We start from the raw sequence: 26,601 nt of genomic DNA, 5'->3' as shown, positions 1-26,601 counted from the left end.
AAGCCGAAGGTGGTGCCCCCGCCGAGAGAAAGAAGCCCCAGAAGCTGGGTTCGAAGAAGCCCCAACAACAGCCTACTCCCGACCAGTCAGAAGGAGACGGCGGTGCTGAAGCTGAGGCTGAGGCTGGCGCAAACGCAGAGGCCGATGCTGATGCCAGTGCCAACGCTGATGGAGAAGAAGAGGCCGAACCGGAGCCTCAACAACAAAAGTCACGTCAAGCATCTCAATCTCGCCGACGCCAAAGTCGTGGCCGCGGCCGCAAGGGACAGGAAAGCGATACCGAATCCGTTGCCAGAAGTGATGCCTCCGCCAACGGTGGTCGCCGTCAACGTCAACGCCAGAAGAAGCAGGGGGGTGGAGGTGGTGGTGGTCCCCTGGATGACATTACCGAGAACGTCCCGGGAGGTGATGCAGTCGGCGGAGCTGGCGAGATGGTCCAAAACACCGCTGGACAGGCCGTTGACCAAGTCGGAAACACAGCCGGTAACGCACTCGGCGGTCTGACCGGAGGCCAAAAGCAGGGCGGTGGTGAGGAAGACGACGACGGCGGCAAGGGCGAGCAACTTCGTCTGAGACTGGAGCTTAACCTGGACATTGAGATTCAACTCAAGGCCAAGATTCACGGTGACTTGACACTGGGTCTGCTGTACGTATATCGGAAACTCTTTGGTTATGACAAGACTAACATATCACCAGCAACTAAAATCATTGCTGCTACACATACGCTCTGGCTGCGTACGACCAATGTTGACGACACTTATAATGGGGTTTTATGGAGTTTTGGCACTTGTTGGATTATTACCACATGTTTATTGTTTTTATTTCCGTTTTCCTGTAAAGTACGTTTAGATCAAGGACGACGAGACGACTTTCATCCACCCTACAACATATTCTCTTCTGACGTGTGCTCGATGCCCCCATAAAACAGTACAAGTGACAAGATTTGTGCGATCCCGGTCTCTTCCAGTTGATCAAACGCCTTGTTGGAGCCCAACCTCGTATGCTCAGTCGGCGTGACGAATCGCACTTGCTGCCTAAGGTATCAACTTAAGCAGACCATGATGGATGAAAAAAGTTTGATATATGACAGGTCTAGGATCCCCTGACAGTCTGACGTCGATGTGTCAAGCAAATGAGGCGCAGCATCTCGATTTCACGAATAGCGTTTGAGAGCGGGCCTCGCAAAAGACCATTTCCTTGCAAATTGCCCCAAAGATCATAATCGTGCCTTGATGTTCCCAAGTGCCCACACGAAGCGGAGCCACTTTTCACGTTGACCCAAGCCGCTCGCGAGCCACACTCTCGGCAAGCATTGCATTTTCAGCTTCCCTTCCCCGCTGTCAGCGCCAGATCACCCCTGTCGACCGCTCCGAATCGAGTCGCTTTGCATCAACGCGTCGTCTGCAATGAGCGCTGTTGGATTGCGTGCAGGGCTGGCTTTGCTATGACGTGTGGCTGGTGCGGATCCCCTGAGGAAATCAGGTTTGTGTGGCACATTGGATTCCGATCATGGCGCAGCAGGGCCTTGCCAACCTCGCTAGGTAGGTACCCTGCTACCCAGGACAGGTCGCTCGAGCGGGAGGTTTGTTTCGTCGAGATCGAGAGCAAGAAAGAGCTGCTGAGTGAGGCAAGACTTGCTTCCCTGTCTTCATCGGTCTCCATTCCCCCCGCGGACGTCACTGCTTTTCGCTCTTTGGTTGCTACCGTCTTGCTGCTCTGACCACTAGCCCAACTGTGATTTCCTTGACTCTCTGTAGCCAACTCGAGGACCCGTACAACACCTTTCCGTTTTTTCTGTTCCTCTCATCTTCAATCAATAGGATATCACCGACATGCCGACCGACGAGGAAATCATAAAAGCCCGCCAGGACTTCGAGCCGGAGTACCCTTCCGGCGACGAAAAGCGATTCCAGGGCAGCCAGGAAGAGCAAGCACAGAACCAGAGAACCGTAACCCAACAGAAGAAGCACAACGAATTCTACAAGCAAGAGCTACGTCAGACCGGTAAACACCCGCCACCTTGATTCCTCTGCACTACACGGCCTCGAGACTGATATTCCAACGTCCAGGCCTACAAACCGAACGCTCCAGATCCTCCTCCCGCCGTGCCCGAAGAAAGCGCGTAAAGAACGACCAGCGAGACGGCAAATACATGCACACAAACTCTCTCGAGGCCCTCGAAGAAGCAGACGCCAATGGAGATCTACACGAGATGCAGCCCTTCGAGCGCATCGGCCCCGACTCAACCTCCATGGACGGACCCGTGACGAAAGCTCGCGCCGACAGAGGAGAGATCCCCATGCGAGGCAAGAACCCGAACCAGCCTTACTACAAGAAACCGCCAAAGCAGGAGGCTTCGCTGCTCGATGAGACCGATGGTTTGAAGTTGAAGTTGGACGCCAATCTGGATGTGGAGATTGAACTCAAGGCTAGTATTCGTGGTGACTTGACGCTATCGCTGTTGTGAGTACCCTGTTCATTGTCAATCATTTGACCCTGCAGACACTAATCGTGTACAGTGCTTAATCGATTCTCCTCTCAGCCACAAAAACATTATCACAACGATCGTGAAATACTTATTATTATGTATACGAAACTGGACCATTATGATGGGAACGGCGGCGTTTGTTTTCATATCGGGAGCGCTCTCTTTCTGCATACCTCGACACGCGTACTTGTATTCTCTGGCTAGATATATACAGCCAATAAACTCTTCAATGCAGCTAGCGATCTCCAAAGTGCTAGACGGACCCATCTAAGTAATGTACGAATGAGCGCTTTTTCACAGCAATTGAACAGTCAGTCTCACACCTTCTGCTTCTTCGTCCGCTTTCTGTTAGGAGTGTCATTTTGCTCCTTCACTTTCCTTTTTCCACTTGAACTCGAACCAGATGTCTTGGTGCGAGTCTTCGAATTTTCTCGAGCTGCTTTCTTCCAGCTCGCCCAGCCAGATCTGGCAAACAGTTGTTGTGGACTCTGAATGAAAGCAATGCGACGTGCGCCTTCCGCCTCATGACTCGAGATCGGGATGGGTTGTGCGCTTTGGATGATATCTCGAATGTCACCATCGTCGTCCAGCTCCTTTGCCTCTTTGTGCTCGGTTCGGCTCATTGTTCTTGCTCGTTCGAATATCTTCTCCTCGATCGTGCCCTTGAGGATCAGAGTCTCTGCGTGGACTTCTCGAGTCTGTCCTATACGATGCGCACGTTTGAGAGCCTGTGCCTCGACTTGAGGCCTGTTCACAGGGTTGACGAAGAAGACTCTCGAAGCAGAAGTCAAGTTCAGGCCATATGCAGCTTGGCCGATGTCCATCAACAAAACGCGGTGTTCAGGTCTCTGGTTGAATCGAACAATATAATCCGACTTGGCTGCAGGCGTGAGTGACTTTGCGTAGATGAGGTAGTCAATATGAAGGACTTCAAGCGCTTGTGCGATGTAGTAGGCAGTGTTGTCGTTATCGTAGAAGATGAGTATCTTTTCATCCCGATAAAACTCCTCAACGCGAGAAAGAAGATAGCTCAATTTGGCCGACGTAGTCCCAACAATGCTGGTTTTCCTGAGCGGGGAAACAGCTGGCAGTTGCGCTTCTTTGATTTCGCTATGTGTATCAGCAGTGCGTTTTGGAGATACGCCAGTTGAACGCTTGTCTCCGGTTTGGCTCACGGCGAGAGAGGATGATGGTATGCCCGCCTTAATCAGCACAGGGGGTTTTGTATCTGTAGGTTCCGAGCGCAGGAAGGACAACGCATGGATTCCACATCCAGAGAGACCCTCTGCAGGATCTGGGGCTTCGGCCTGCTGGTTAATGTGATCTTGAGCCTGTATCAACTGTGTGGCTCCACATAATAGATGGAGTCTGGATGGATCTAGTAACCAGAGTGTCAGCAAACTTTTGAGCGAAACCTTGTTGAAGCACGAATAACCCACCTGTCTTATCAAAAGACCAGAACTCAGCAGATTCCGTTGGCCAACTCTCTACAAACAGCCCAACCTCATGACTTTGGGTCAAATTTCTCCACCCCTCGGACCCAACCATGAATTTGGCTTGATCGATGCAACTTTCGAGTATGATTTGATCGTTCTTCGAACATGTCTTGTCCTGCTTCTGCAAGTAGCCTTCACTTTGCGCTATGGCAGCTACCATATCAGAAGCACTGAAACCAGTCCAATAGAACGCACTTGCTCGCAAGTTGTTTAGTAACTGCGCCCGCTCTCTTCCGCTCTTCTGGTGGAAAATGTAGTCAATGTCCGTCCTTTCGCTAGTGACGGCATTAGATGTGAGCACAAACACGAATGCGTTGACAGTCAGTTTGTCATAGAAGGACGGTTCCAATCGAACAATCTCATGCGTCAGTGGAGGCAGCTTGATGTCGCGTTCGACGTCTCCAGACTGCGTTCTGATGACGATCGAGTCTAACATCTGGCGCAGACACTTTGAAAACCCAGAGAAGGTGCGAGCTCGTGGACGTGAAAATTCATGCCGGAAAAAGTAATCGTTCCAGTCGGACCCTCTCTCGTCTTCGGCAGGGCACCATGGCCTGATTTTCAAGAAGCCGCTCGCCAACGAGCCAATGTTGCGAACCGCTCCTATTTTCTCGTCCTTCTCATTGAACGACTTCCTCTGGCTCAGTAGGACATCGCGTCGCACGGATTCCGAAGTTTCAATGCTAGGACCATATTGTGAATCCGCATCTTCCATGTTCGAAGGAGTTGGGGTTCCAACGTGTGATACAGGTCCGACCAAGTCCAGCTCCACACCCATAAGATCTTTTGCTGGGGTGCCGCTTACGATCCAACGGTGAGAAGCCTCAACGAGTCTGTTAGCTACAATCGCGATCCTCGTTTTCTCAGCAGCCATTCCATGCCCTTCGTCGACGATGATTCTTAAGAAGTGCAGAGCTTTGAGTGGTGATATGTACAAATCCTGGCGTTTGCTCAGTAAGTCCTTGTACTTTGTAGGATGCTCGAATACTTACGTCAGGTCGCAAACAGACACAATCTCGCGTTCGAGTAGCTCCAATGTAGGGGCAGTTACAGGTCACTGGATATCTTGACATACGCCGACCTTTTGCGTCTTCGCCATCTTTGTCTTCGCACTCGAATCGATGTCGACTGAATAGAACGATGTCGAAGGTCCTCAATATCTCGGGGGAGGGAAGAGCAACACGGTTGTCATCCATGACTAAAGTGTTCAGGACCCCTGTGGTATGCTTCTCCAGTTCCAGCTTCCATTGTGACAACAAGTTTCTTGGCACAACGACCAGCGTCGTTGCGGCTAGAGTTACCTTCTTCGGCGTGCGGACCGTAGTATTGCGATTCCAGCGGATGGGTTCGACGGGTATTTCATAAGAAGGTGCCTTCCGACGCATGAGTTCTATACATTTCGCCATATGCTCACCAGTGTGATGTTCGTGTTTTTCGAAGAAAGAGAGCCACGGAGCGGAATGTTGGTTGACGGCTGATACAGCCATGTCCAAAAGACTGGCAACCTTCGGTCGAACCGTCACTCGTTCATGTTGGGTAGGCGTGCGAGGAAGATAGCCACGCGTTGCGAGAATCAGTGCTATACACATAAGCGTCTTACCGTGTCCCATCGTGTCAGCCAAGATGCCCCCTTTGCAGGGCTCATAGAAGCGGGGACTTCGGAAAAACGACATCTCCCAAGGGTTGTAGTAGTAAGTTGAACCGTCAAGAGCGACGTGCTCCTCAAGTCGAGGATCGAGTTCGACTCGTTCCTCACATTCCTTTCGCAGCATCTCTGCTGCAGATTTGCGTTGGTACGGATAGAGAACTGTCTTGAGGCCGGGTAGTTGATACTCGACATCAAGAAGGTCCAGCATACTCTCTCGGTGGAAATGGCTCGTGATGTGCTCCGAGGTTGGATTAGGAGACGGGATATTGTTGAACAAGTAGAAAAGGGAACCCTCTTCTCCGGCTGCGTACAGATCGAAAGGCTGTTCGACATTGGGTTGTCCCTTCCAAGAATCAAGCGAAACATCGAGGTTTTGGAGGACGGAGAACAGGTGTCCGTCGGCCCCACGGTCTCGCTGCAAGAAGCGGTGCCCAACATCACTGGGCAAAACGTAGACCCTAAGTATAGCCTTTGAGGGGGTGCTCATGAAAAGTCGAAGGCGACGGCGGGAGAGAAGCTTTTCGATGTCAAGGAGGTCATGATCGGAAAGACCGGATTGAGATAGAACGGCGATGTCAAGAACTTCTTCCCAGGTAGGTACGGCATTAAACACTTCACCTAGCACAAGTGACCCAACCGGAATGTAGTTGCTCAAGTCCTTGAGGAAGATGGCACCTTCGGGCGAGGTGTGTGCTGCTCTGAGGGTAGTCTTCTGCGGCGTGGTCTGGAGTTTTTGAATGACAGGGCTTGTATCATCGTTGCTGCTATGGTCATCCATCAGCTCCAGAATCACCGAACCGCGCCGCTTCGCCATTTCGAGATAAGCATCAGAAATAGTGGTTTGTTCTGTGATATCTGTAGTTGTGAATGGAAGCACGTCAGAAATAGTGGTTGGTGGTTGTGGATAGAAGCATTTGAGGGCTTGCCAAATGGGAAACCCGGAGGAGGTTGCCGAGAGTGAATCCGAGCGTCTCTGCCAAGCCGTTCAAGGTGACACACATTGGCCAGGTCTCGTCAGGAGCTCACAGCTTCATCTGCTAGTTAAGGACAGCATGTGCAGAACGTACGTATAGTTGTTGCTTCTGAACAGCGTCACAAGCGTTCAACACGCCGTCCGATACGATACGACAAGATACGATACGATACGATGGGCTTGTCCGGAGATTTCGAAATGCCGTTGGCGGTCAGAATTTGGCGACCTAGCACGGCTGTTGCGGAGGACGCGTCAGTACATCGACTGGGGTCGGTCACGGTAGACAATATCGGGCGCAGAATAGCCTGCCAGGTAAGCAACTAATTTGGCATCTACCATTGACTCGTAACGCGTCTCTATCTGATCTTCGTTTGTCCGATTCTTTCCTCTCAATGTTTCGTCCGAATACATGTTTGTGAGGCAGAGTGGTGCTGCTGCTACCAAAACAGAATCGATTTGATTGCTCTTGAACTGCGACACAGGTCCACTACCAATCACTTGGCCATATAAACAGAGACCGACCAAGGCAGCCATCCCAGCGAGGGACATAAGAGACAAACGACAGCATGAAGCTCTTTGCCCGTCTCAACGTCGTCGTGTTGCTCGCAATCTTGGCTCTGCTATTCGTGGCGTGGAACCTGCCCTCATACCATCCGATCACGCGAGCAAGAAAAGTTTGGAGACGCGAGACGACCGAAATCATTGTGTTTGGAGACTCGTGGAGCACCAATCGCCTCGAACTGCCCACACCTTCATCACCGGCGCCGTCCAACAAGAAGCTATGGGTGGACAGTCTTTGCTCAGAGGTGTGTCGCGTTTGACCTGCTCCATCTTGACTCATCCTGATCCAGACAGATTGTTTGCGACCGCATCTACGATCTCGCCCAATCATTACCCTCCCGTCCGTCCCACCGCCGAGGCCCTGTGATCGACAACGACATCTACGCCAATCTTACCCACTCCATGAACGTCACCGCTGACGTTGAGGAGATTGGTGACTTTGGGCACCAAGTCGACGCATATCTCGTCCAAGATGATGCTCGATGGCAAGATGACGGAGATCAGGAAGGCCTGAGGACCACGACCATGATTTTTACAGTCTTCTTCGGCGTCTGGGAGCTCTGGGACTTTGTAGGCTTACCACAAGACGCTGTTTTGCCCGCTGTGATAGACTGCATTGCTTCCATGTTTGCTCAGCTCGACCGCCTCGTCCAAGCCAAGTCGGTGTCGTCGCTTCGTCCAACCATCATCATACCCAAGATCCCGGATCCTAGCTTCTTTCCTCGCTGGATCAGCCGGCGTACATCTGCAAGCGGTACAGACAAATATGGTCAGCTCCAACGAAACGCCGTCATCCTGACCGATCTCTGGAACAGCGTCCTGCAGAAACAGGTCGAATCGTGGAACAACGCTCACGTTGTCACGCCCGACTTCCATGCGTGGATGCTGGAGCAGATGCGTGAGCCTGAGATCGACGAGACTGGCCTTGCAGTAATCTCGAAGATCAAGGCAGGTGCCAGGTTTACCGAATTGACCCAGCCCTGTGTCAATTACACCGCTCCGTTTGGTGGAGATGGAATCGAAACCCGACCATTTACGGTGTGCGACGATCCGTCGCACTTCTTGTTCTGGTATGTCAAAGCTTGAGCTGACTTCTTTGTTTGAACCCACAATTTGATGCGCTTTCCAGGGATGATACGCGTTTGAGCGGCGCCGCACATGAGCTACTCGGCAAACACGTCGCTGGGATGCTTCAAAATAGCACCATGATCAATCGAACCTCGCATAACTAAAACACGAAGATCGAGATGCATCATCCATTTCCATCAAGAAGCGAATGAGCTGATTTCGCAGTGAGGCAAAGAGTGGGAGGCTTTGTAAACACCAAGGTTGGTCGAAGGGCGAACGATTGCTTTCAATAATGCGGTTTGTTCGCATTGTACATGTGGTGCGTTCCTAGGCCAATCTCCTTGCGTTTGGCAGGAATGTCTCACCTTGGCCCGGCTTTCCCGCATGCGGAAATCTACCCACCAACAGAACAAAGAAGTGCCAGCTCGGGTTGTCTGTCGCAACCTCGCCTACAGGCCGGATCTGTCCATGACAATCGGACATGAAGGACGCTCGTTCGCCATGATACAAAGAAGTAGCAGAACCAATCGCCGGCTCTGGCGACAAGAAAGGCCAGGCATGGGCGTTGTTGAATAATGGCCGCTAGCCCCCGTCTTTGGACCTTTGTCTACGTATTGACATGAGGACGTCAAAGACGGCATTCTGACAACAAAAGAGTGCATTCCTGGCCGTCCCTTTCCAATGTCTGTCATACGAGTACCCCTATCGGAATCTAGGTTTTCGACATTGTCGCCGACTACTACATCATCGACTGCTGAGCCTTCTCATGCCCAACCCCAGATCGTTTTCACCAGGCAGTTGTGGGAGAGAACGATGCCATCTGCAGAACACGACGACTTGAGTACAAGTTCCCAAGGTATCGCAAGCGACGGAAGTGTCAATTCGCGCAGAGTGTCGACCAACATATCCATCGCTCCACAATTGCAACACTCACCCAAGTCCCGTTTGGCAGACAGGCCGTTGACGCCCGAAGAGTCACCACCGTTTCGCGACCATCAGAAGAGAAGCGCCGACGCCCTTGACCAGGACGAGCTCCAGGACGTGAGTCCTTCGCATACCAGAGACGGTAGCACGGAGTCACTGGTCAACTTCTGTCTGTGTCAACCTGAGCCGAAAGTCCCGAGACCCAGAAACGGTCAGTCTATGCGACATTTGAATTACTGCTTACCTTGCGCATGCTTACACCTGCTAGCATTCATCCTTTACCGCCAGAATCGCCAGGCCGCTGTGGTCGCGCAGAACCCAGGTCTTGCTAATCCAGACATCTCCAAGATTATTGGCGAGCAGTGGAGGAACGAGCCTGAAGGAGAGAAGAATCGGTGGAAGGTATTCGCAGAAGTTTGTCAGACCGGTATACTAACGGGATGTTCAGCACTGACGAGACAGCAGGAAGAGAAGCTTCAGCACCAGCAGAGATACCCCTCTTACCGATACCAGCCTAAGCGATCTGGTCGTAGAGGTAGTGTTTCATCCGAATCGGGCTTCTCACAGTCAGATCATCGAAAGTGCCAGAAGTGTGGAGGCCGAACTATCATCCACCCTACACCAAGCACGCCTTCTTCGGCACGAGAGCGACTTGACAAACCTCACAGTCTGGAAACGAGTCCTTCGTCAGCTTATCCTCACCCTCCACGTTTGAACGCATTCCAACTACCCCCGCCGACTCCATCGTCGACTACAACCCCTTCTACTCGCTATCTGCCTATGCTCAACAACCTTTCTTTGTCTTCTCCACGCCCTCGCAATATGACCAACGGACGCCCTTCACAGCCGTTCATGATCCAACGTGGCGAAGATGAGCACTCATCCATTTTGTCACCCGACTCGAAGCGACGCAGATTTGAATCTCCACAAGGCACGTATGTTATGTCGACACGTACCATGCCGCCACGGCACAATGCTGGGCCTGGCACACCATTCCCCTTTGGCCCACAAGGACAGCCCCACATCCAACAGAATCAACAGATGGGCCCTCCTCACCAGTTTCCGCCTCCGCCTGGAGGGCAGCATATCCGCAGAGAGAGTCTACCGCGACCAGCAGATCTCCTACGAGGACCAGTGCCACCAAACATGATGGGTCCACCGCCTCGTCCGGGACCTGGCTACTCGCAGCACAGAGCGAGTCAAGGCCAACGCACTGGCGGACCGGAGCTCAGTTTGACGCTACCACCTCTACAATCCGGCACTATGTCTGGCCCTCCAACAGCCACCAGAACAGGCCCCGGTCAGCCATCGAGCGGTAACAGGGGCAGTGACTCCAAGGAGCCCGACAGACGTAGCGTGGGCGAGATCATCATGTCCATGTCGTTCATGGCCAAGGTGCAAATCCTCGGTCGAGTTGCACCGCCTCTACCTGCGAGTGATAACAACAACAAGACAAGGGCTACCATCATCGCCATCGAGGGTGACGATGCGGAAGCGGCGCGCAATGTGACCGACTGGCTCGAAGAGTTCTTGGGTCGTGAGGGTGACATGGTGGTCAAGGTGGTCGAGGGTCCCCAGCTGCCGGAAGCCAAGGATGGACAAGAAGTCGACATTCCTGAGTTACTACGAACTGTGGCAGAGTGGCACGACAATGGTAAGAAGATGGTGGAGCAGCTGGCGCGTGGCGGCAAGGAGCGAAAAGACAGCGACAGCAGTTCACAGTCGGGCTTAGCTGGTGACAGCGAGGCCATGGAAGTTGACTCGTGTCATGGCAGCAGCAGGACGGTGATACTCCTGCGCACGTACACGGTGACAGCAGCCAACGCTTTTGCATCACGCATGGCACTCAGTGACGCGTACAAGGCAGCGGACCACTGGCAGTGGACAGCGACGTTATGGCGCGGAGTGGTCGGACCGGATATGACGGTTTATGTCAAGGAGGCTGACAAGGCAGAGGAGGGAGGAAAAGGTGGAGTGGAGATCAAAGAGGAGAACCGGGTCATGGCGGTTCGACGTTTCAAGGGCAGCGAGGAGAACGGCGGGGTTGAGGGCATCGAAGCAGGTGCGTTACGACGTCTGGGATTCGAGGTGGGTGAATGGGTCAGGAGTGGAGGAGCAGCAAAGAAGGAGTAGGAGGCATGATCATGCATCAGTATACACTAGCTATTCTCTGCCAGACGGTATGGCATTCTGGAAATGCTGCTGTTTCTCATTGATTGTTTTGGATGGTGACGAGAATGACATGTGATGCTTGGCAGACCAAACAAAAGGAAGTGTGGGGAAGTGGCTTCGATAGGGCTGTCCATGTCAACAAACGAGCAATCAAACACGACCTTGCCTTACCTTGGCCTCCATCCACAATCCCTCGTAATCAATTGCGTGCAGCGACAGGACACGTTCGGACAAACGCAATCACCGCCGTGACGCAAGCCTTGTGTGACTGATAAGATCTGGTGAGCATGTATCGCCAACGTCTTCATTCCTTGTTAATTAGCGGCTGACGGAATGAGCGTGGCAGAGAGCAGCTGAACAAGGGATAAGACATTCACTCATCGCCCACGCGCTCGCAGCATGGCCACTTTCATGCAGACCATGTTGGTGCAACCCTCTCCTTCCCGTCCACACTTCCCTATCCAGGCCCGGCCGCTGCCTGCCCTGCACTCGAACGTGTTGGCAGCCAGCGAGTCGTCGTCGCAACTGTCGCTGTACTTTCCAGACAGTCCGAGCAGTACCTGCTCCCACACCACCACCACCTCCTCCTTATCACCTCTCCAGAACCGCTTCCGCAATGCCTTGGGCAAAGGAATACACTCAGATGCTAACATGTTTTCTACGTGTAGCAACGCCAATCGTGGCACGCGGTCGTCCTTCAGACCCGCGCGCGCTGCCAAAGGCACAAACAGCTGGCAGCTTAAGCAGTTTGCCGAGGCCACTCTCGGAAGCGGCAGCTTGAGAAAGGTTGTCCGCTTGCCCGAGGGCGAGGACAAGGACGAATGGCTGGCCGTCAATGTCGTCGACTTCTACAACCAGATCAACTTGCTGTACGGCGCAATCACCGAATTCTGCAGCCCACACTCATGTCCCGAGATGAAGGCAACAGATGAGTACGATGATTCTTCTACGACTTTTCCCCCCTTCAACTGCTGACGTTCTGTCTCTACCAGGTTCGAGTACCTGTGGCACCACCCTCCAGAGTTCCCTCGTCCCGTCCGTCTTCCCGCTCCCAGCTACATCTCAAATCTCCTCTCCTGGACTTCGAACCTCCTTTCAGACGCAAACGTCTTCCCCACCCACCCGGGAGTGCCTTTCCCGCCTACCTTCCAATCCACCATCAAACAAATCTTCAAGCGCCTCTATCGCATCTACGCCCACATCTATTGCCATCACTACGGCGTCATCAGAGGTCTAGGCCTGGAGGCCCATCTCAACACTGGTTTCAAGCATTACGTCTTGTTCGTGGAAGAGTTCGGTCTCGCTGATGAGGGCGGCAGGAGGGATGCCAAAGCTGAGTGGTACGGTCCATTGGGCGAGTTGGTCGAGAGTATGCTACGCAGCGACTAGTCTTGTTCGCTACATTTCTCTCGTTCCTACATGACTTTCTTCTATTCTGGCTTGGTCAAGGGTAATCGGCGTCACAATCAGGGGCTTGGAAGACGGTTATGGGTCTACACGGTGTGCACTTTTTTTTTTATGCTTACTGCTTCTGCAGTGTTTTGTTGAACTTCATATCACGACATGGACGAGCTTGAATGAGCGACGTAGATTCGTGATTTCCTATTACAATTTGGCATTCTTCGTTTATGCATCCGCAAACCTTCACCAATTCCGTCATATATTTCAATTCTCAGGCTCGAAAGATGATTGTCATGAATTGGCCATTGCCTGACAGGAGTCGATAAGTTCAATGCAAGACCATCGCACAAACTAGCAGCCTCAGCCCCAGTGTTGGCGTTGGCTTCGGCGTTATCCGGAGATAAGCCGGTTCTTCCTCAACGCTCAAAGCCTCATCCTTCGAAAGGAGTCTCATATGGTGCTTCAGCTTGAGGGGTCAATCTAGCAAGATGGCGTCTCTGCCCATCCTGCCAGTCCAGAATGGCGGCTGAGAAACGTTAGAGAAGTTCCGAGGGGAAGCAAAATCAACTTACTGTGAGCAGTGACACGGTTGTCCCAAACGATGACTGTTCCAGGTGCCCACTTGACTCTGGCTTGGATGTCTTGCGAATAGGCGATGTGATCATAAAGAAACTTGAGCAAGTAATCGCTCTCTTCTTTCTTGTATCCTGCAATGCGTCTCACGAACTGCTGGTTCACGAACAAAGCCTTTTCGCCTGTGGCCGGGTGTGTTCTGACTACAGGGTGAGTGTTGGCGACAGGATCACGTCTGACAATGCTGCCACGAGCGAGAGCATTCTGCGCTTGCTCATGGGCAGAGTGAACAGCCTTGAGACCGTGCAGACGCTTCTGGAACTCTGGAGATAGTCTGCGGTAGGCTTCTGCCTGGTTGACGAAACAGGTATCACCACCTGCTGAGGGGCCGTCCAAGATGTACAAGAAGGTAGTGCCTGGGGGCTGTTGCTCGTAGGTCACATCGCTGTGCCAGGTTATGCTGTTGGTGCGCTCCTCGAAGTAATCTTTGGCGGTTGTGTCTGCAGCGGATCTGTGGACCAAGTGGACCTTGGGGAAGCCCTTTGGTGCGCCAGAGGCAGGGTGAATGTGTGAGGGACCGAAGTACTCGGCAAAGTCCTGAGCCTCTTGGATTGGTAGGTCTGCAAAGTCCTGGTCGCGGAAAGCTGATTGATCTTGTTAGTGTTCAAGTGCTGATATGACCTTCTATCACAATGCTTACCAACTACTTTCTTTTGTGCGACGAAGAGGGCGAGTTCGTCCTTGCCAGCCTTGTCAAGTTTGCTGAGCTGCACACCCTTGACTTCTGCTCCGATATTGGCAGTGAGGTCTTCGACTGAAGTAGCCCCCTTCAGCAAGTTCTGGAAAGATGGATCGGCATCTTTTCCATGTTCATAGGCCTCGAATGGCTGGTTGGGAGGGTACTTTCCTCCGATGTCCTTTTCGTTATCCCACACCGGCAGGTAGTGTGGATACTTGGCCGGAGGGTGTTTGCCGACTCCCTTCAGTTCATTGTCCCAGTTTGTTGTCTTGGGACCTTGAGCAAAGGCCTCCTTGTATCCATCCTGGAGTTGGGTCTTGACGTAAATCTTCTCGGCGCCCGAATCTTGGGGGGTTTCAATCAGAGCAGGAGCCATGGCTGTTTGTATGTATATCTTGATTGCGAAGGCAAGAGCAAAAGATGTAACCTGAAATTAAATGTGAGGAGCTATCGAGCTACTTTTGAACCAGCGATCGGATGGCGGCAAATGTTTCTAGAGATCGACTCGAATACAAAGAAGAGTTACATCGGGAGGTCTTCCCAACGCACCATTTTAACCAAATGACAGAGTCAAGAATATCATCTTACAATTACTCCACAGCATTGCGTGCGATGGCCAAATCTAATCGATTCACACACAAGCGTCTCACGGCAGTTGAGCATCAACCGGAGAAAACAGGGCCTCGAAACATTTTTTCAATCCTTCTCGTCAATCACAACATCGCAGGCCTATAGTATGGCAGTGCACTATCAGGGATACATCAGTCTAATGCGTGGGTTACAGATGTCGCCATTCTTGCCAATGTGCTCCGCAAAGCACGCCATACCACAACCATGTCCCAAATAGGCAATTCTGAACGTCTCGCACCAGGACCTTGGCCTATCACGCAACAATATAGTGTCAGATTAGACGATGCTTTAGAGTATCGTGTTTTGCCTTGGTTACATTTATCCATCGGCGAGAAGGGCGGTGCCGCGGGATCCTACCATGCAGAGCATGCTCAGAGATGAGTGGTATGCACTCACGGCAACTCGTGGTATGGATGGAACACGCGGTCCACTATCACGTCTCAACACTTCCGATGCATCCACTCATGCAAACGTGGTTGCCACGATGATGAAAGTGGATTTTTTTATTATTTCCGTACTTTCTACATTGAGCCGCAACTTTTTTGGATATATCAAAAACTGAGGCATCTGCACTCAACAACCTCGTTATCTCTCGACCTCGTATACTCTTCGAACTTGAGTTTGCAAGATGAGCGATATGGAGAAGCGAGAGAGCGATGCAAGCTCCACTGACTCGAAGAATGTCTCGGACACCAAGGCTTTCCCTCTGGCCATGGTCGAGGAACCCGTGATTTTCGACGCGGCAGGCAAGACTCGAGAGTCAGCATTCGACACTGAGTCCTTTGAGAGTCACTACAAGCCAATCGAAAGCTACGAAGGATATCACAGATGGGATCCCAAGTTTCAATGGGAAGCCAAGGAGGAAAAGAAGCTTGTCAGAAAGGTTGGTAGTTCTTGGGAGCATCATACAAGCTGGCCATTGCTAACATGATTTGATACTCAGATCGACTTGCGAATCTGCTCATGGGTCTGCTTCATGTTTTTTTCTCTGCAATTGGACAGAGGGAATATTTCACAAGCTCTTTCAGATAATATGCTTACGGACATTGGCATTTCTACCAACGACTACAACACTGGTCAAACCATCTTCTACCTTTGCTTTCTGTTTGCAGAGCTGCCCAGTCAGATGCTTGGAAAGAAGTTCGGCCCTGACAACTGGGTCCCCATTCAGATGGTCTTGTGGTCCCTCGTCGCTGCTTGCCAGGCATTCATCCAGGGTCGAAGCGGCTTTTGGGCCTGCAGAGCCTTGTTGGGACTCATCGAGGGTGGCTTCGTAAGCTCACTGTTGACGACCGAGATACGTCAATGTTGTCTGACCTTGTGACAGATTCCTGACAACATTCTATACCTGAGTTACTGGTACACGTCACGAGAACTTCCCATCCGACTTTGCTACTTCTGGTTCTCGTATCAGTTCACGAGTATCGTGTCGGCTTTCCTTGCTTTCGGCTTTCTGCACATGCGTGGTATCAACGATATCGCTGGTTGGCGTTGGCTTTTCGCTTTGGAAGGCTGCCTTACAGGCATCATCGGCGTGATCTCCTGGTTCTACATTCCACCCTCGCCCACACAGACCGCCTCCAAGTTCCGCGGCAAAGATGGCTGGTTCAACGAAAGAGAAGAAAAGATCATGGTCAACAGAGTCTTGAGAGATGATCCCAGCAAAGGAGATATGCACAACAGACAAGCCCTCTCTCTCGGCATGTTCTGGAAGTGTCTCAAGGACTACCACATGTGGCCCATCTACCTCTTGGGATTCACTTGGATGGTACCAGCAACTCCCATGAGCGCATACCTTACGCTAAACCTCAAGAGTGCTGGCTTCACAACCTTCCAGACCAACCTTCTCTGCATTCCCGCTTATTGCTTTTTCATCATCAACTTGCTTTGGCTGTCGTATCTCTCTGAGAAAGTCAACGATCGCTTCCTCATCGGCACTATCTCTCAATGGTTCGTTTTGCCGTGTCTGATTGCGTTAGAAGTTTTGCCCCAGTCACGCAGTCATTGGGCTACTTGGATCCTGAGTTGTCTGGTTTACGCCCAGCCATACATCCATCCCGTTATCGTCGCAGTCACGTCCAGAAATGGCGGAAGCGTGCGGACTCGAGCTGTGGCAACCGCACTCTATGTACGTAAGCCGAGGGTACAGATAGTGCAGGTCAAAAGCCACCAGATGGCTTTTCGACTTTCGTCTGTACTTTTACTACCTTTGTATAAGAAGCATGCTGACTGTATTCCCCTTAAAAAGAATATGACCGTACAGGCGAGTAACATTTATTCGAGCAACATCTACCGCACAGACGACAAGTAAGACACCTTTTCCTTCCTTTTCCTTCCTTTTTTATCCTTTTTTTTCCTTTTTTATCCTTTACGCTCCATGGTGCTAACAAAGACTTCCAGACCCTTTTACTTTACCGGCAACAAGATTCTTATCGGCCTTGTCTGTTGGAACATCTGTGCCTTTATTTTTTGCAAGGTCTTCTATGTCATGGTCAATAGGTAAGATTTGAATTCTGCGTTCATTTTTGGTAACATTATACTGACGATATTACCGCAGACGTCGCGATGAGAAGTGGAATGCCATGACCAAGGAGCAGAAAGAACATTATCTTGCTACTACGACTGACGAGGGCAACAAACGCTTGGACTTTAGATTTACGCATTAAAAAGGGAAGGAGGGATGTAGAGAAATCTGGACGTCAAAAGTTCTTTACAATCTTGCATTACTGCCTCATGTGCTAGATTTGGTCACCCTCTCTGCTCTTATGTCAGCGATTACCGAGCTGAAGCTATAGAGATGCACAGTGTCCTTCGCAGATGGGAAGCATCCATTGAGAGTCGTAATGTCATCGAATCTCTCTGGGCCTTAATATTGTCTTAAAAGAACTGTGCATTTCTATAGCTGATCGCATGATCTAAATTTGCTTGGGAGATGTGTTACGTTATACGGATTCTGGTATTTGCATCAAAGAGTCTCGCCAACCTTGACACCGACTCTTTCCTCGAGTCCATCAACCTCTGCAACATCGGTAGGGAACTCCTCAGCGATAATCTGGCTCTGGTATTCCTTGCCCTTTCCAACCAACAACTCCACCAAACCACCTCCATTGGTAAACACATACAAAGCCGCGTATCTACTCGCAGCCTCGAGCGTGAACTCCTGACCAGCGGGCACGAAAATCGATTCTCCAGCACTAATCTCGGACCCCTTGCCGGCAACAGTCAAGCGGAAACTGCCCATGTCTACCAAAAAGCAATGATGCGATGTTGCAAAGGTAAAAGTGTTGTAAGCCAGATACTGCGACTTTATCGTCTCTGAGCCTTCGAGGCGAGCAATGCTGAATTTGCCATTCGAGTCTGCTTTTTGGCAGAGGGGTTTTACCAACAAACCTCCACTGGCATATCTGGGTCCTGCATCGGCTTTGAGATAGTATGCTGTTGCTGTATCGGCGAGTTTGTTGTCGTCTTTTGTGCATAGCGATGGCTCAGCACCTTTGTGGTCGCGCTTGGGCACCATGTCGAATTTCTCGGTTGCGGCGATGAGTTTGGGCACCAATACTTCCATGGGGTTTCTGTTGTCGCGAGTAGGGAACAGAGGTCCCATTGGCGACGCAGCGAACGGCTCGCCAATGAATCTGAAGAACTCTTCCCAGCCGCCTGGAACAATGAGACCTGCGAACTCGGTATGCGAACCTAGGATTTGGTATTGATGCACCACATTGGGGGGAACGGAAGCAAAGTCTCCAGGCAGCAATGTGCGTGCTGTGTTGTCTGCCCAGACGTTCATGCTTCCCTTGAGACAGAGGAACACATCGTGGGCATCGCGGTGGTAGTGGAAGCCTATTGGGTTGTCTTGTTGACCGCCGGTGGTCACGACGGCAAAATCACCCTTTGACTCCTTTTCTGTGACGAGCATACGCATGACTGAGTTGGAGGTGGGAATTGTCCAGAGTTCGCCGCCGAAGACGGGGAGAACATAGCTCGAGTCGGGTTTGCCTGGTGGCTCGCTGAGGATTGGGACAGGCATGTTGATAGTCGGTGGTGAAGTTGCGAGTATGGCTTGGGAATCTATGTTTATGGGTGTAAGATGAGAGCAGGAGGATTACCAATGGTGAGGAAAGCAGAGAGAGACAGATAGGGAAGAGGGAACATAGTGAGCATCAGGGCATGCTTCCAGACTTTATATGGGAATCTTTGTATCAGCCATAAATCTCGCAACTCAACCGAAGCCCTGAAGCCTGCCCTACCCTTGCTTACCTTTCCGGCTACTTCTGATCCGTACGCCGTATGCTTGTGTGCAAAACAAGCCATGTGATTGACACATCTCCTCTTCTCGAACGCTTTTGCTTGTGGGGCCACAAACTGAGCGAGGCCAGAGATGGAGGGGGTGTTTTGAGTTTGGACTCCGAGCTCGACATGCGCATCGTTCGCGTCGTGTGGGGATTGTGGGGAAGCCAATAACGGAGAAAACATGCTGGTTTTGGATCGTAAGTATTCGCTTTACCCTCTGACCAAGACACCATCTGCTAGGATGAAGGCAGTCTGGCAATATCTGGAAGCCGTTCAGTAGTCCGTCAATTGTCAACTACACTGTTCAAAAATTGCGTCCAAGCAGTTTGTTTTTTTTGAATGCAGTTTTTGACTCGGCCTTTCTCAGCCGAAGCCCTAAATCTAGCCCTAATCCACGACCGATTCGACCCCACTTCCTTCCCCTCTTATGTTGGTCGAAGAGGCCGAATATCAAACTTCTCGCTGTCTGATTGATGTGCCGAAGTCCATTAGGGCATGCTATAATTCATCACTGTTTACGGAACCTGGATAAGTAGAGCTCCGGCCACATTTCAGAAGCGACGGCATCAGATTACGGGACATCGAAGTTCTGAGGTCTCTTCTGCCCGAATCTCTCGGTCCTGCTCCAGCATCTTCTTGACCAAGACATAGCAATCAGGCACCAAAGCTTGCTACCATGGATCAACTACCTCAGTTTGGAACGGCCATCTTCCAGGCCTTGATGCCAACGATGAAGGCATACAATTCCGTGCACGAGAACAACAGAAGCAGCATCGAGTCCACTCCTCGTGAAGAGTTTACCTATGGCTCCGACCCATGCCAGAAGCTCGACTTCTACAGTCCAAAAAGTATATCCGAGGACACACCCATCGTGGTCTTCGCGTACGGAGGTGGTCTCTCTAGGGGTGACAAGCGCTTGCCCAGTCCACCAACGGCCGAAGGCCTGGTGTATGCCAACATCGGACACTACTTTGCGGTAAGGATAAACAAAGTCCAATATTGCAATAACGATCTCCCAATAGCTGATAATATACAGTCGAGAGGGTTCATCACGGTGATTCCTGATTATAGACGTACAGGCGAAGGTGGCACCTACCCCAGTGGAGGGCAGGATATCGCCGGTGCTCTGGAATGGATCAAGAACCGCTTCGATACCGGCAGCCACAAGCTCTGGATCATGGGTAACTCTGCCGGTGCAGTTCACTCTGCCACTTGGCTCCTTGAGCCCTCGCTCGCCGAATCGAGAAAGAGTGTCCAGACAGGCTCAATCATCATCCAAGGCGTGGTTCTCGTCTCCATACCCGCACACTTCCAGAAAGCAGGGGCTGACCGTAGGGATGTACTTACCGCATACTACAAAGATAGACTGGAAGAGGATTGCGCTCTGGGGCAGGTATCCAAGGCTCAGTCTCCCGAGGCAAAGTTGTTGGTCGTGACTGCTACCTTGGACCCTGAAGATGAGATTCTCGAGCCCAGTCAACACTTTGTCGATGCATACAAAGAGAAATTTGGAAAGGACAGTCTGAGTGAAGTGGTGCTCGAAGGTCACAACCACTTCAGCACTGTCCTTGGATTGGGCACCGGAGACGAGCGGGAAGAGTCCTTGGGCAGAGAAGTGCTTCAGTGGATGGGCCAAGCTTGAGAATCTCCACACAATTAGATATGTCATCATCATCCTGTATGCATCGACTTTCAAAAATGATCTGCAATTGTGTTGTACTACATACAGAAACCAGTGAAGGGATCCGAGGAAGGCATAGAACTCGTTATGTACGCTCAGATTTCTCAACGTGTACCAAAATGGGACCACCGAACGACGATATCCGGGTACCGTATCGCTTGATCAAGCTCTCTCGCTCGAGAGACAACACGTCCATGCACCAGATGTTCGTATATTCTGTACCGCTTACTTTAGTTCACCATGGAGATGTCTAGTCTAGCAATCACAAACACAATACTCATGGCTGCACAATGACAAGAAAAGAAAGTAAAAAGTTCCACTGCCACAACTACACATGCTCACCTCAACACCAACCTCTTCGTTTCACTGCTCCATCCAGCACCATGGAGCTCAAGGATGGTGAGAAGGATCTCAAACACGACAGAACGGAGCTCCGAGACCGCGAAGGACCCATTAGACAACGATACTCAGGCACCGCATCGCATGATGGAGCTCTCTCGCTCGAGATACTCCACGTCCATCTGGAAGACTTTCGTGCGTAACGTCCGAGTGCTATAACGTCTGGTGCACGGGAAGTTCGCGCGGCGGTACTGCATCGCATGGATCTCCTTCGAGATATAACCCATCCATCTGTCAGATGTTTGTGCGTGATGTCCGAAATCAGTATCTCTTGCTACCGTTTGTGTGGAGACTGCAGGCCGGGTACCACATCGCTGGACAGTACTCTCTCGCTTAGAGTGAAGCGCTTCCATGCATCAAAAATCTGTGCATTACATCCGGTCCTTATGCCTTTGGCTTTGATTGGTCATAGAGATGATGCGTTCCAGCAATGTGGCCAGGGACGATGTACTCTTGAGTAGATGCAAAGAAGAAGGAAGCATAGGCCGAATGATTAGAAAGATGGGGGCACACCTAAGGCGTTACGGCCTACAACCAAAGAACGACGACACAGGGGTACAACACGGATAAGAGGGCTCTCTATTTCAGAGTAGAGTGGCGTCAAGTGATCGTGCATCACATCCGCTGCCCTTTGTCCTGTGTTTTAGTTAGTCACGGAGACTGCAGACCGGGTACCGCATCGACCAGTGGGAGTCGCGCGCTCGACGCAGACGCTCCCACGCATGAGATATTCGTGCGTCAACGCACGTTCCTGCACCTCACCTTTGTCATAGCGATCACACACATAGCAATCACGGTCACGGACGAGGTACTCGGGGGTGGGTCCAAAGGAAGAGCAAGCAAAAGTCGTATTACCGCAAAGACGCATGGGGTCAAACTCTCTCTCGCAAGCGAGAGTAGAGTGACGAGAGGGTATGGAACTTGAAAGAGAAAAGAAAGACAGACCAAAAGACGAGCTTTTAAGGAGGTAAAAGTACTTCTGAGGGTGACTCCTTGTAGCTGAGTGAACCGATAGAGAATTACTACTCTTCATCACCAGAGTCGGCCCAGGAGAGGAAGCCAGAAACTATGAGAAGGCGAGAAAAGTCAGCATGACGAAGTCAGAAAGATGTCGCTATAAGAAAGTAACGTACCACACTTTTGCTCGAGCACGCCCTTACATGCAGACGTGACAGCTTCAGGGTTCATACATCCCAGGGGGCCAGTCCCAGTCCTCCGGGTTGTACCGAGAGAGATTGGCCTGACCTTGTCCGGCTCCACGAGGATGAGATTGGTCATGAGCACCAGTAGTAGGAGGAAGGTTGGTGTCGGCAGAGGCGGGAGCAACGAGAGTAGCATGGTTGTTGGTGCTGATAAGTTGATTGTCTTGCTCCTGCTCTTCCTCCTGCTCCTCGACAGCGTTATTCTCAACCTCGGCGTCAGGCTGATGGTCTTGCTCGTACTCCTCATCCTGCTGCTCCTCATCGTCGTCGTCTCCAGTGTTAGACAGATCAGCCTGACCCTGTCCAACTCCAGGAGGGTTAGTCTGATCTTGACCGGTTCCAGAGGGATCGGTCTGAGCCTGAGCGCCGGCAGTGGTGGAGCCATGGGCGGCAGGGCCGGGAACAGGAGCAACAGGAGCGGTGTTGTAAGCGGCGGGAGGGGCAAGGCCAGGAGCAGCGGCAGTAAGAGGAAGTTCACAAAGCTTGACTGCCGCATCTAAGGCTCTGAGTCGGTTCTGGTCCACGACCCATGAGGGTTGATGAGCGGTGGGTAGGCGGTGGTTAATATGACGGCCGCTAGATGCAGAGTCAGACATCGGATTAATAGAGGACCATCCTCGTTGTATACATACATTCTGTAGGTGACCTTGTCGCAGCCGACGACCTGGCAGATATACTCGCCCAGGTTATGCTTACGGGAGCCCAAGTGAACCTTCATGTTGGCCTCGCTGTTGCTGGTATGGATGATGCCATCACGGAGGCACAGTGTGCACTGGTGAGTCGCCATTGCTTGTAGAGGATAGTTGCTTCTTGATGGATGGATGGTGGCCTCGAAGGTCTGAAACTGCGCCTCGAGTCGCAGCGAATTCCGCAGGTGTATAGGAGCACACACCGGGAGCTTCCGCTACGCTAACCAATACCTTGGCTTGATATATGGTGGTAGCGGCAGCGGGATGATTGCCATCGGGGACACGGGAGTCCGGTCTCCGAGGCTCCAATGGCATTGAGACAGTAGTAGGCCAGTATGCCAATATGCCTGATTCATGATCTCTTCCTCTCACTATCCAGAGCCAGTATCTGTTGTCAGACAAGAAAGCACCCAAGGTAAGGCGTATATTCAGAGAGACGTTACCGAGAAAGACCGGACTCTCCTTTAGTATGCGCATCTTATCAGTTCCGTCCCTGCATCCTGATATGAACATTGGCTGCGATAGCAGAGACTGACGAGCCCATGAGCCCAGCCTTGACAAACAACGGCATACTAGCAGCGAGCATGACTCCAAGATGTGCACCTACGTCTGTATAGACCAGTAGAAAGGCAAGGTCTTGTTCGCCACCAGGAGACACCCATTGAGACTCGACAACATCAGAGCTCTCGCTGGACCACACTACCACGCCGGATTGATCCTTGCATTGTGATACGCAACTTACAGGAACGATATCATCCTTGGAGAATCGAACTCAAGGGTAGCGTGTCCTGATCGCAGCACCTCGAAGTCCAGAACTGGTGTCTTTCATACCGGTGGAAATGCAAAGCTTTCTTCGCAAACAGGAGACGTCCGCTGAGATTCGACAAGGTCGAGGCTCTCACTGGACAACGCCATCAGACTCGTCGAACCCTTGCAGCTGGATGCAATATACGAGAGCGGGACTATCCTTGGAGAATGGCGAGACCTGATCAACAGATCAGAATCCGTGCAGCTCTTCGAACATCCAGAACCAGTGTCGACCTACTATTGACGAAACATGAATTCTTTTCGATGCCGGGAGTGTGTCCAAAGAAGGGTCCAGAGCCAGCAGACAATCCAAGATCCAGAAAGAGCAGTGCGCGAGCTGAGTCGGTTTGCTTCTATCGAAGCTTGAACCGACTTAGCACAACCTACCAATCTACAATTCGTACAGGCCGCACCTTGGAGGCCATGATCACAAGGAGCAAGAATGGCTAAGGTCGATGATATGCGCAAGAGGAGTAAGACAGCGATCTTTGAGAGCAAGCAGCCCGTGGTTAATCATGGCGATACTTCGGCACTTCGGCGTTCTATGTCACGTGCTAGCACCGATCACGGGATTTGGATGGTGAGCGATAAGGTAGCAAACCATCATGCAGGTCTGATGAGTTAGGTACTAGTGATGACATTGAAAAAGTTGTATACATAGGAGTAGTAACAGAGTATATGACACCATGTGGTATTGCTCTGCGCTACTGCTCTGTCGAGCTGTTGGACCTAGTGCTGGGAATCACAAGATGTTAGGTATATCAAGGTATATACAAAACTATACACAGTCTTCGAGACTCAGAATCTGTATACTATATCGACAAAGAAAGGCATGAGACTTGCGAAGCTTGAGAGAAACGACCGCCTCCAACTATCGTCCTTCCTCCATCTCTTACACCCCCTCGAAAGCCCTCATCACAGCCAACCCAACAGGCGCATACGTGACAACCCGATTGTGCATTCCAAACTCCAACATCTCAACCCTGACCCCTACCTTCCCTTCTCCCACCACCTCCCTCGCCCCTAAAGGCAATTCCTCAACGTCCTTCCCCGTAGCCATAGCAAATAGCTTCTCAGACTGAACAAAGGAGATATCTTGATCATCTCTGGCGTGCAGGATATGTACATTGCCAGCGCCATTGTTGCTTGTGGATGAGAGAGTGGAAGCAGCAGAGACGTAGGCGTTAAGACGAAGGCCACTGGGCCATGTATCGAGGATATACTTGGTAACCAAGCTGACCAGGAAGGCAGAGTTGCGGAGAGGAGCGAGCACTGGGATAAGGCCGCCGATACGATAACTCAGCAACAAGTCCGGTAGAGAAGCAAATGGTGCAACCAAGATGATACTTCTGAACACCGCTTTATCCATGTTCACTTTGCCGTAAGCAAGAGATTGCGGCAGCAGTCCAGAAGTCGGATCCGAGAAACTCAAGCCAACAGCTGTAGCGACAGCAGTACCCAGACTTTGTCCAAGAATCACAATGCGAGAAGGTGGTATACCCAGAGAAAGAACGTAGTTGACCAACGCGCGGCCATCAGTGATTAGACCGGCTTCATCCGGTGCACCAGTGCTGCGGCCAAACCCTCTGTAATCCACTGTGAAGACATGGGTATGCGGCTGATTGCTCAACGCGCGATAGGTATCTGTACGCCACCCTTGGGCCACATGTCCCGCATTACCGTGGACTGCTCCTCACATCAGCAAGACTCCCCTCGCCAAAGCACAGCAGAGGCATCAAAACTTACAATTCACCACCACTCTAGCCTGCTCATCGGACTTGAGCAACTGCAAAGGCAAACTTTGATCAAACGCATCGGAAGTAGCCAAAGCATCCCTATTTGCTGCTACAGTTGCTAAGGGCAGAATATGCCATGCGTAGAGGACTTCGTGGTCTGGTGTGGAGACATTAAAGGGCGTTACTTGGTGGGCTGCGAAGCCAAAGGACTCGGGCTTGTTGACATCGTGCCAGAAGCCCGAGTGGATTTTGTGGGCGTATAGTGCACTGTGTTTGGTTAGCACGTCTTGAAGCAGGTTCAGGTTCAGTGTTCTGGAATTGAAGAGAAAATAATGACTCGAGAATATTGAAGATATGGAAGAAAGGCAATGCAAAGAAAATAGAAGCAAAAGGGTTGAGGAAATGGAGAGCAATACTTACTGTCGTTGCAACCACGGAACCGTCAACAGCGCTACAAAAACAGGATAGAGACAAACAGTAAAGACTAGAAACAGAAATCCGCTCTTGAGTACGCCCATCTCGATGGAGAGTCTACCAACCTGGTTCATCCGTTCAGCAAATTGCCCTCTTGAGGATGGAGATGTTGCAAAAGATATGGCTACGTATTGAAAGGAAACCAGAGGATGTTCTTTGCGCGTGTTTATGCATATGACTTACTCCGAGAATATATCACAAGACGAGAAACGTGATTTATGAGAATTGAGCTTGAGGTCTCGTGGGTGGTTGGCTGTGTGGTCATCCGCACACGACACCAAGACTTTTGGCAGGCGAACACAGTCTTGTCAAAAGTCAACGCTGTTTGAACGTCTACGAAATTTTTCTAGGCGTCTGTCTGCTTTCCTTTCGATTTTTCATACTTGTCCACCCCCAAAAGATACCTCGATATCCGCACCATCTCAACATTCTAGAAATGAGCAGATATCAGGATCCATGAGTGTTGCAGATGATGCAATAACCATGACAAGTCCAGGTTTGAACAGGTTCCTTTTTATTTCCTTTTTCTTATTTTCAGCACAAGCAAGTCAGTCCTCTCGGCTCTCGTATACCCCCATCGAGAAGCTGGTGTTTAGACTCAGGTCTACACTTGCGATATTGACCTTAGCCTCGCGTTTGAGGTATCTGTG

The 26,601-nt window shown here is 51.2% G+C and overlaps 11 protein-coding genes across 11 annotated transcripts; 6 read left to right on the top strand and 5 right to left on the bottom strand.

The window, feature by feature from the left end:
- Window positions 1-1,832: 1,832 nt before the first annotated feature.
- On the top strand, window positions 1,833-2,467 carry M436DRAFT_74433 (uncharacterized protein; the record flags this gene model as incomplete). Its single annotated transcript, XM_013570223.1, has 2 exons — window positions 1,833-2,004; window positions 2,070-2,467. 2 exons carry the CDS (start codon window positions 1,833-1,835, stop codon window positions 2,465-2,467), a joined length of 570 nt encoding a protein of 189 aa, XP_013425677.1.
- A 338-nt stretch (window positions 2,468-2,805) lies between these two features.
- M436DRAFT_51370 (uncharacterized protein) lies at window positions 2,806-6,119 on the bottom strand (the record flags this gene model as incomplete). The annotated part of the gene is made up of 3 exons (XM_013570048.1): window positions 2,806-3,866; window positions 3,928-4,924; window positions 4,977-6,119. The coding sequence occupies 3 exons, from the start codon at window positions 6,117-6,119 to the stop codon at window positions 2,806-2,808; spliced, it is 3,201 nt and encodes a 1,066-aa protein (XP_013425502.1).
- A 1,052-nt stretch (window positions 6,120-7,171) lies between these two features.
- On the top strand, window positions 7,172-8,398 carry M436DRAFT_51542 (uncharacterized protein; the record flags this gene model as incomplete). The annotated part of the gene is made up of 3 exons (XM_013570077.1): window positions 7,172-7,411; window positions 7,461-8,236; window positions 8,296-8,398. The coding sequence occupies 3 exons, from the start codon at window positions 7,172-7,174 to the stop codon at window positions 8,396-8,398; spliced, it is 1,119 nt and encodes a 372-aa protein (XP_013425531.1).
- Window positions 8,399-8,915: 517 nt separating this feature from the next.
- M436DRAFT_74428 (uncharacterized protein) lies at window positions 8,916-11,291 on the top strand (the record flags this gene model as incomplete). Its single annotated transcript, XM_013570222.1, has 3 exons — window positions 8,916-9,369; window positions 9,427-9,572; window positions 9,624-11,291. 3 exons carry the CDS (start codon window positions 8,916-8,918, stop codon window positions 11,289-11,291), a joined length of 2,268 nt encoding a protein of 755 aa, XP_013425676.1.
- A 438-nt stretch (window positions 11,292-11,729) lies between these two features.
- Window positions 11,730-12,719, top strand: M436DRAFT_51647 (uncharacterized protein; the record flags this gene model as incomplete). The annotated part of the gene is made up of 3 exons (XM_013570094.1): window positions 11,730-11,752; window positions 11,999-12,262; window positions 12,323-12,719. The coding sequence occupies 3 exons, from the start codon at window positions 11,730-11,732 to the stop codon at window positions 12,717-12,719; spliced, it is 684 nt and encodes a 227-aa protein (XP_013425548.1).
- A 443-nt stretch (window positions 12,720-13,162) lies between these two features.
- Window positions 13,163-14,419, bottom strand: M436DRAFT_65496 (putative alpha-ketoglutarate-dependent protein; the record flags this gene model as incomplete). Its single annotated transcript, XM_013570127.1, has 3 exons — window positions 13,163-13,257; window positions 13,304-13,957; window positions 14,005-14,419. 3 exons carry the CDS (start codon window positions 14,417-14,419, stop codon window positions 13,163-13,165), a joined length of 1,164 nt encoding a protein of 387 aa, XP_013425581.1.
- A 966-nt stretch (window positions 14,420-15,385) lies between these two features.
- M436DRAFT_50987 (MFS general substrate transporter) lies at window positions 15,386-17,339 on the top strand (the record flags this gene model as incomplete). The annotated part of the gene is made up of 6 exons (XM_013569985.1): window positions 15,386-15,556; window positions 15,617-15,946; window positions 16,001-16,801; window positions 16,922-16,980; window positions 17,074-17,172; window positions 17,231-17,339. 6 exons carry the CDS (start codon window positions 15,386-15,388, stop codon window positions 17,337-17,339), a joined length of 1,569 nt encoding a protein of 522 aa, XP_013425439.1.
- A 371-nt stretch (window positions 17,340-17,710) lies between these two features.
- M436DRAFT_10997 (RmlC-like cupin) lies at window positions 17,711-18,697 on the bottom strand (the record flags this gene model as incomplete). Its single annotated transcript, XM_013569924.1, has 1 exon — window positions 17,711-18,697. A coding segment is annotated over one exon (987 nt), but the record flags the coding sequence as incomplete, so codon positions are not given.
- A 942-nt stretch (window positions 18,698-19,639) lies between these two features.
- M436DRAFT_65493 (alpha/beta-hydrolase) lies at window positions 19,640-20,605 on the top strand (the record flags this gene model as incomplete). Its single annotated transcript, XM_013570126.1, has 2 exons — window positions 19,640-19,939; window positions 20,000-20,605. The coding sequence occupies 2 exons, from the start codon at window positions 19,640-19,642 to the stop codon at window positions 20,603-20,605; spliced, it is 906 nt and encodes a 301-aa protein (XP_013425580.1).
- A 1,081-nt stretch (window positions 20,606-21,686) lies between these two features.
- Window positions 21,687-23,032, bottom strand: M436DRAFT_65492 (uncharacterized protein; the record flags this gene model as incomplete). The annotated part of the gene is made up of 4 exons (XM_013570125.1): window positions 21,687-22,109; window positions 22,177-22,198; window positions 22,234-22,821; window positions 22,878-23,032. 4 exons carry the CDS (start codon window positions 23,030-23,032, stop codon window positions 21,687-21,689), a joined length of 1,188 nt encoding a protein of 395 aa, XP_013425579.1.
- A 1,601-nt stretch (window positions 23,033-24,633) lies between these two features.
- M436DRAFT_51115 (alpha/beta-hydrolase) lies at window positions 24,634-25,995 on the bottom strand (the record flags this gene model as incomplete). The annotated part of the gene is made up of 3 exons (XM_013570009.1): window positions 24,634-25,427; window positions 25,488-25,744; window positions 25,898-25,995. 3 exons carry the CDS (start codon window positions 25,993-25,995, stop codon window positions 24,634-24,636), a joined length of 1,149 nt encoding a protein of 382 aa, XP_013425463.1.
- Between the last annotated feature and the right edge of the window lie 606 nt (window positions 25,996-26,601).

This window comes from Aureobasidium namibiae, assembly GCF_000721765.1.
Source record: "Aureobasidium namibiae CBS 147.97 unplaced genomic scaffold scaffold_13, whole genome shotgun sequence".
In the NCBI taxonomy this organism is placed as follows: domain Eukaryota; kingdom Fungi; phylum Ascomycota; class Dothideomycetes; order Dothideales; family Saccotheciaceae; genus Aureobasidium; species Aureobasidium namibiae.
Note: the sequence above shows the minus strand (reverse complement) of the source record. Positions and strands in the feature narration are given on the sequence as shown.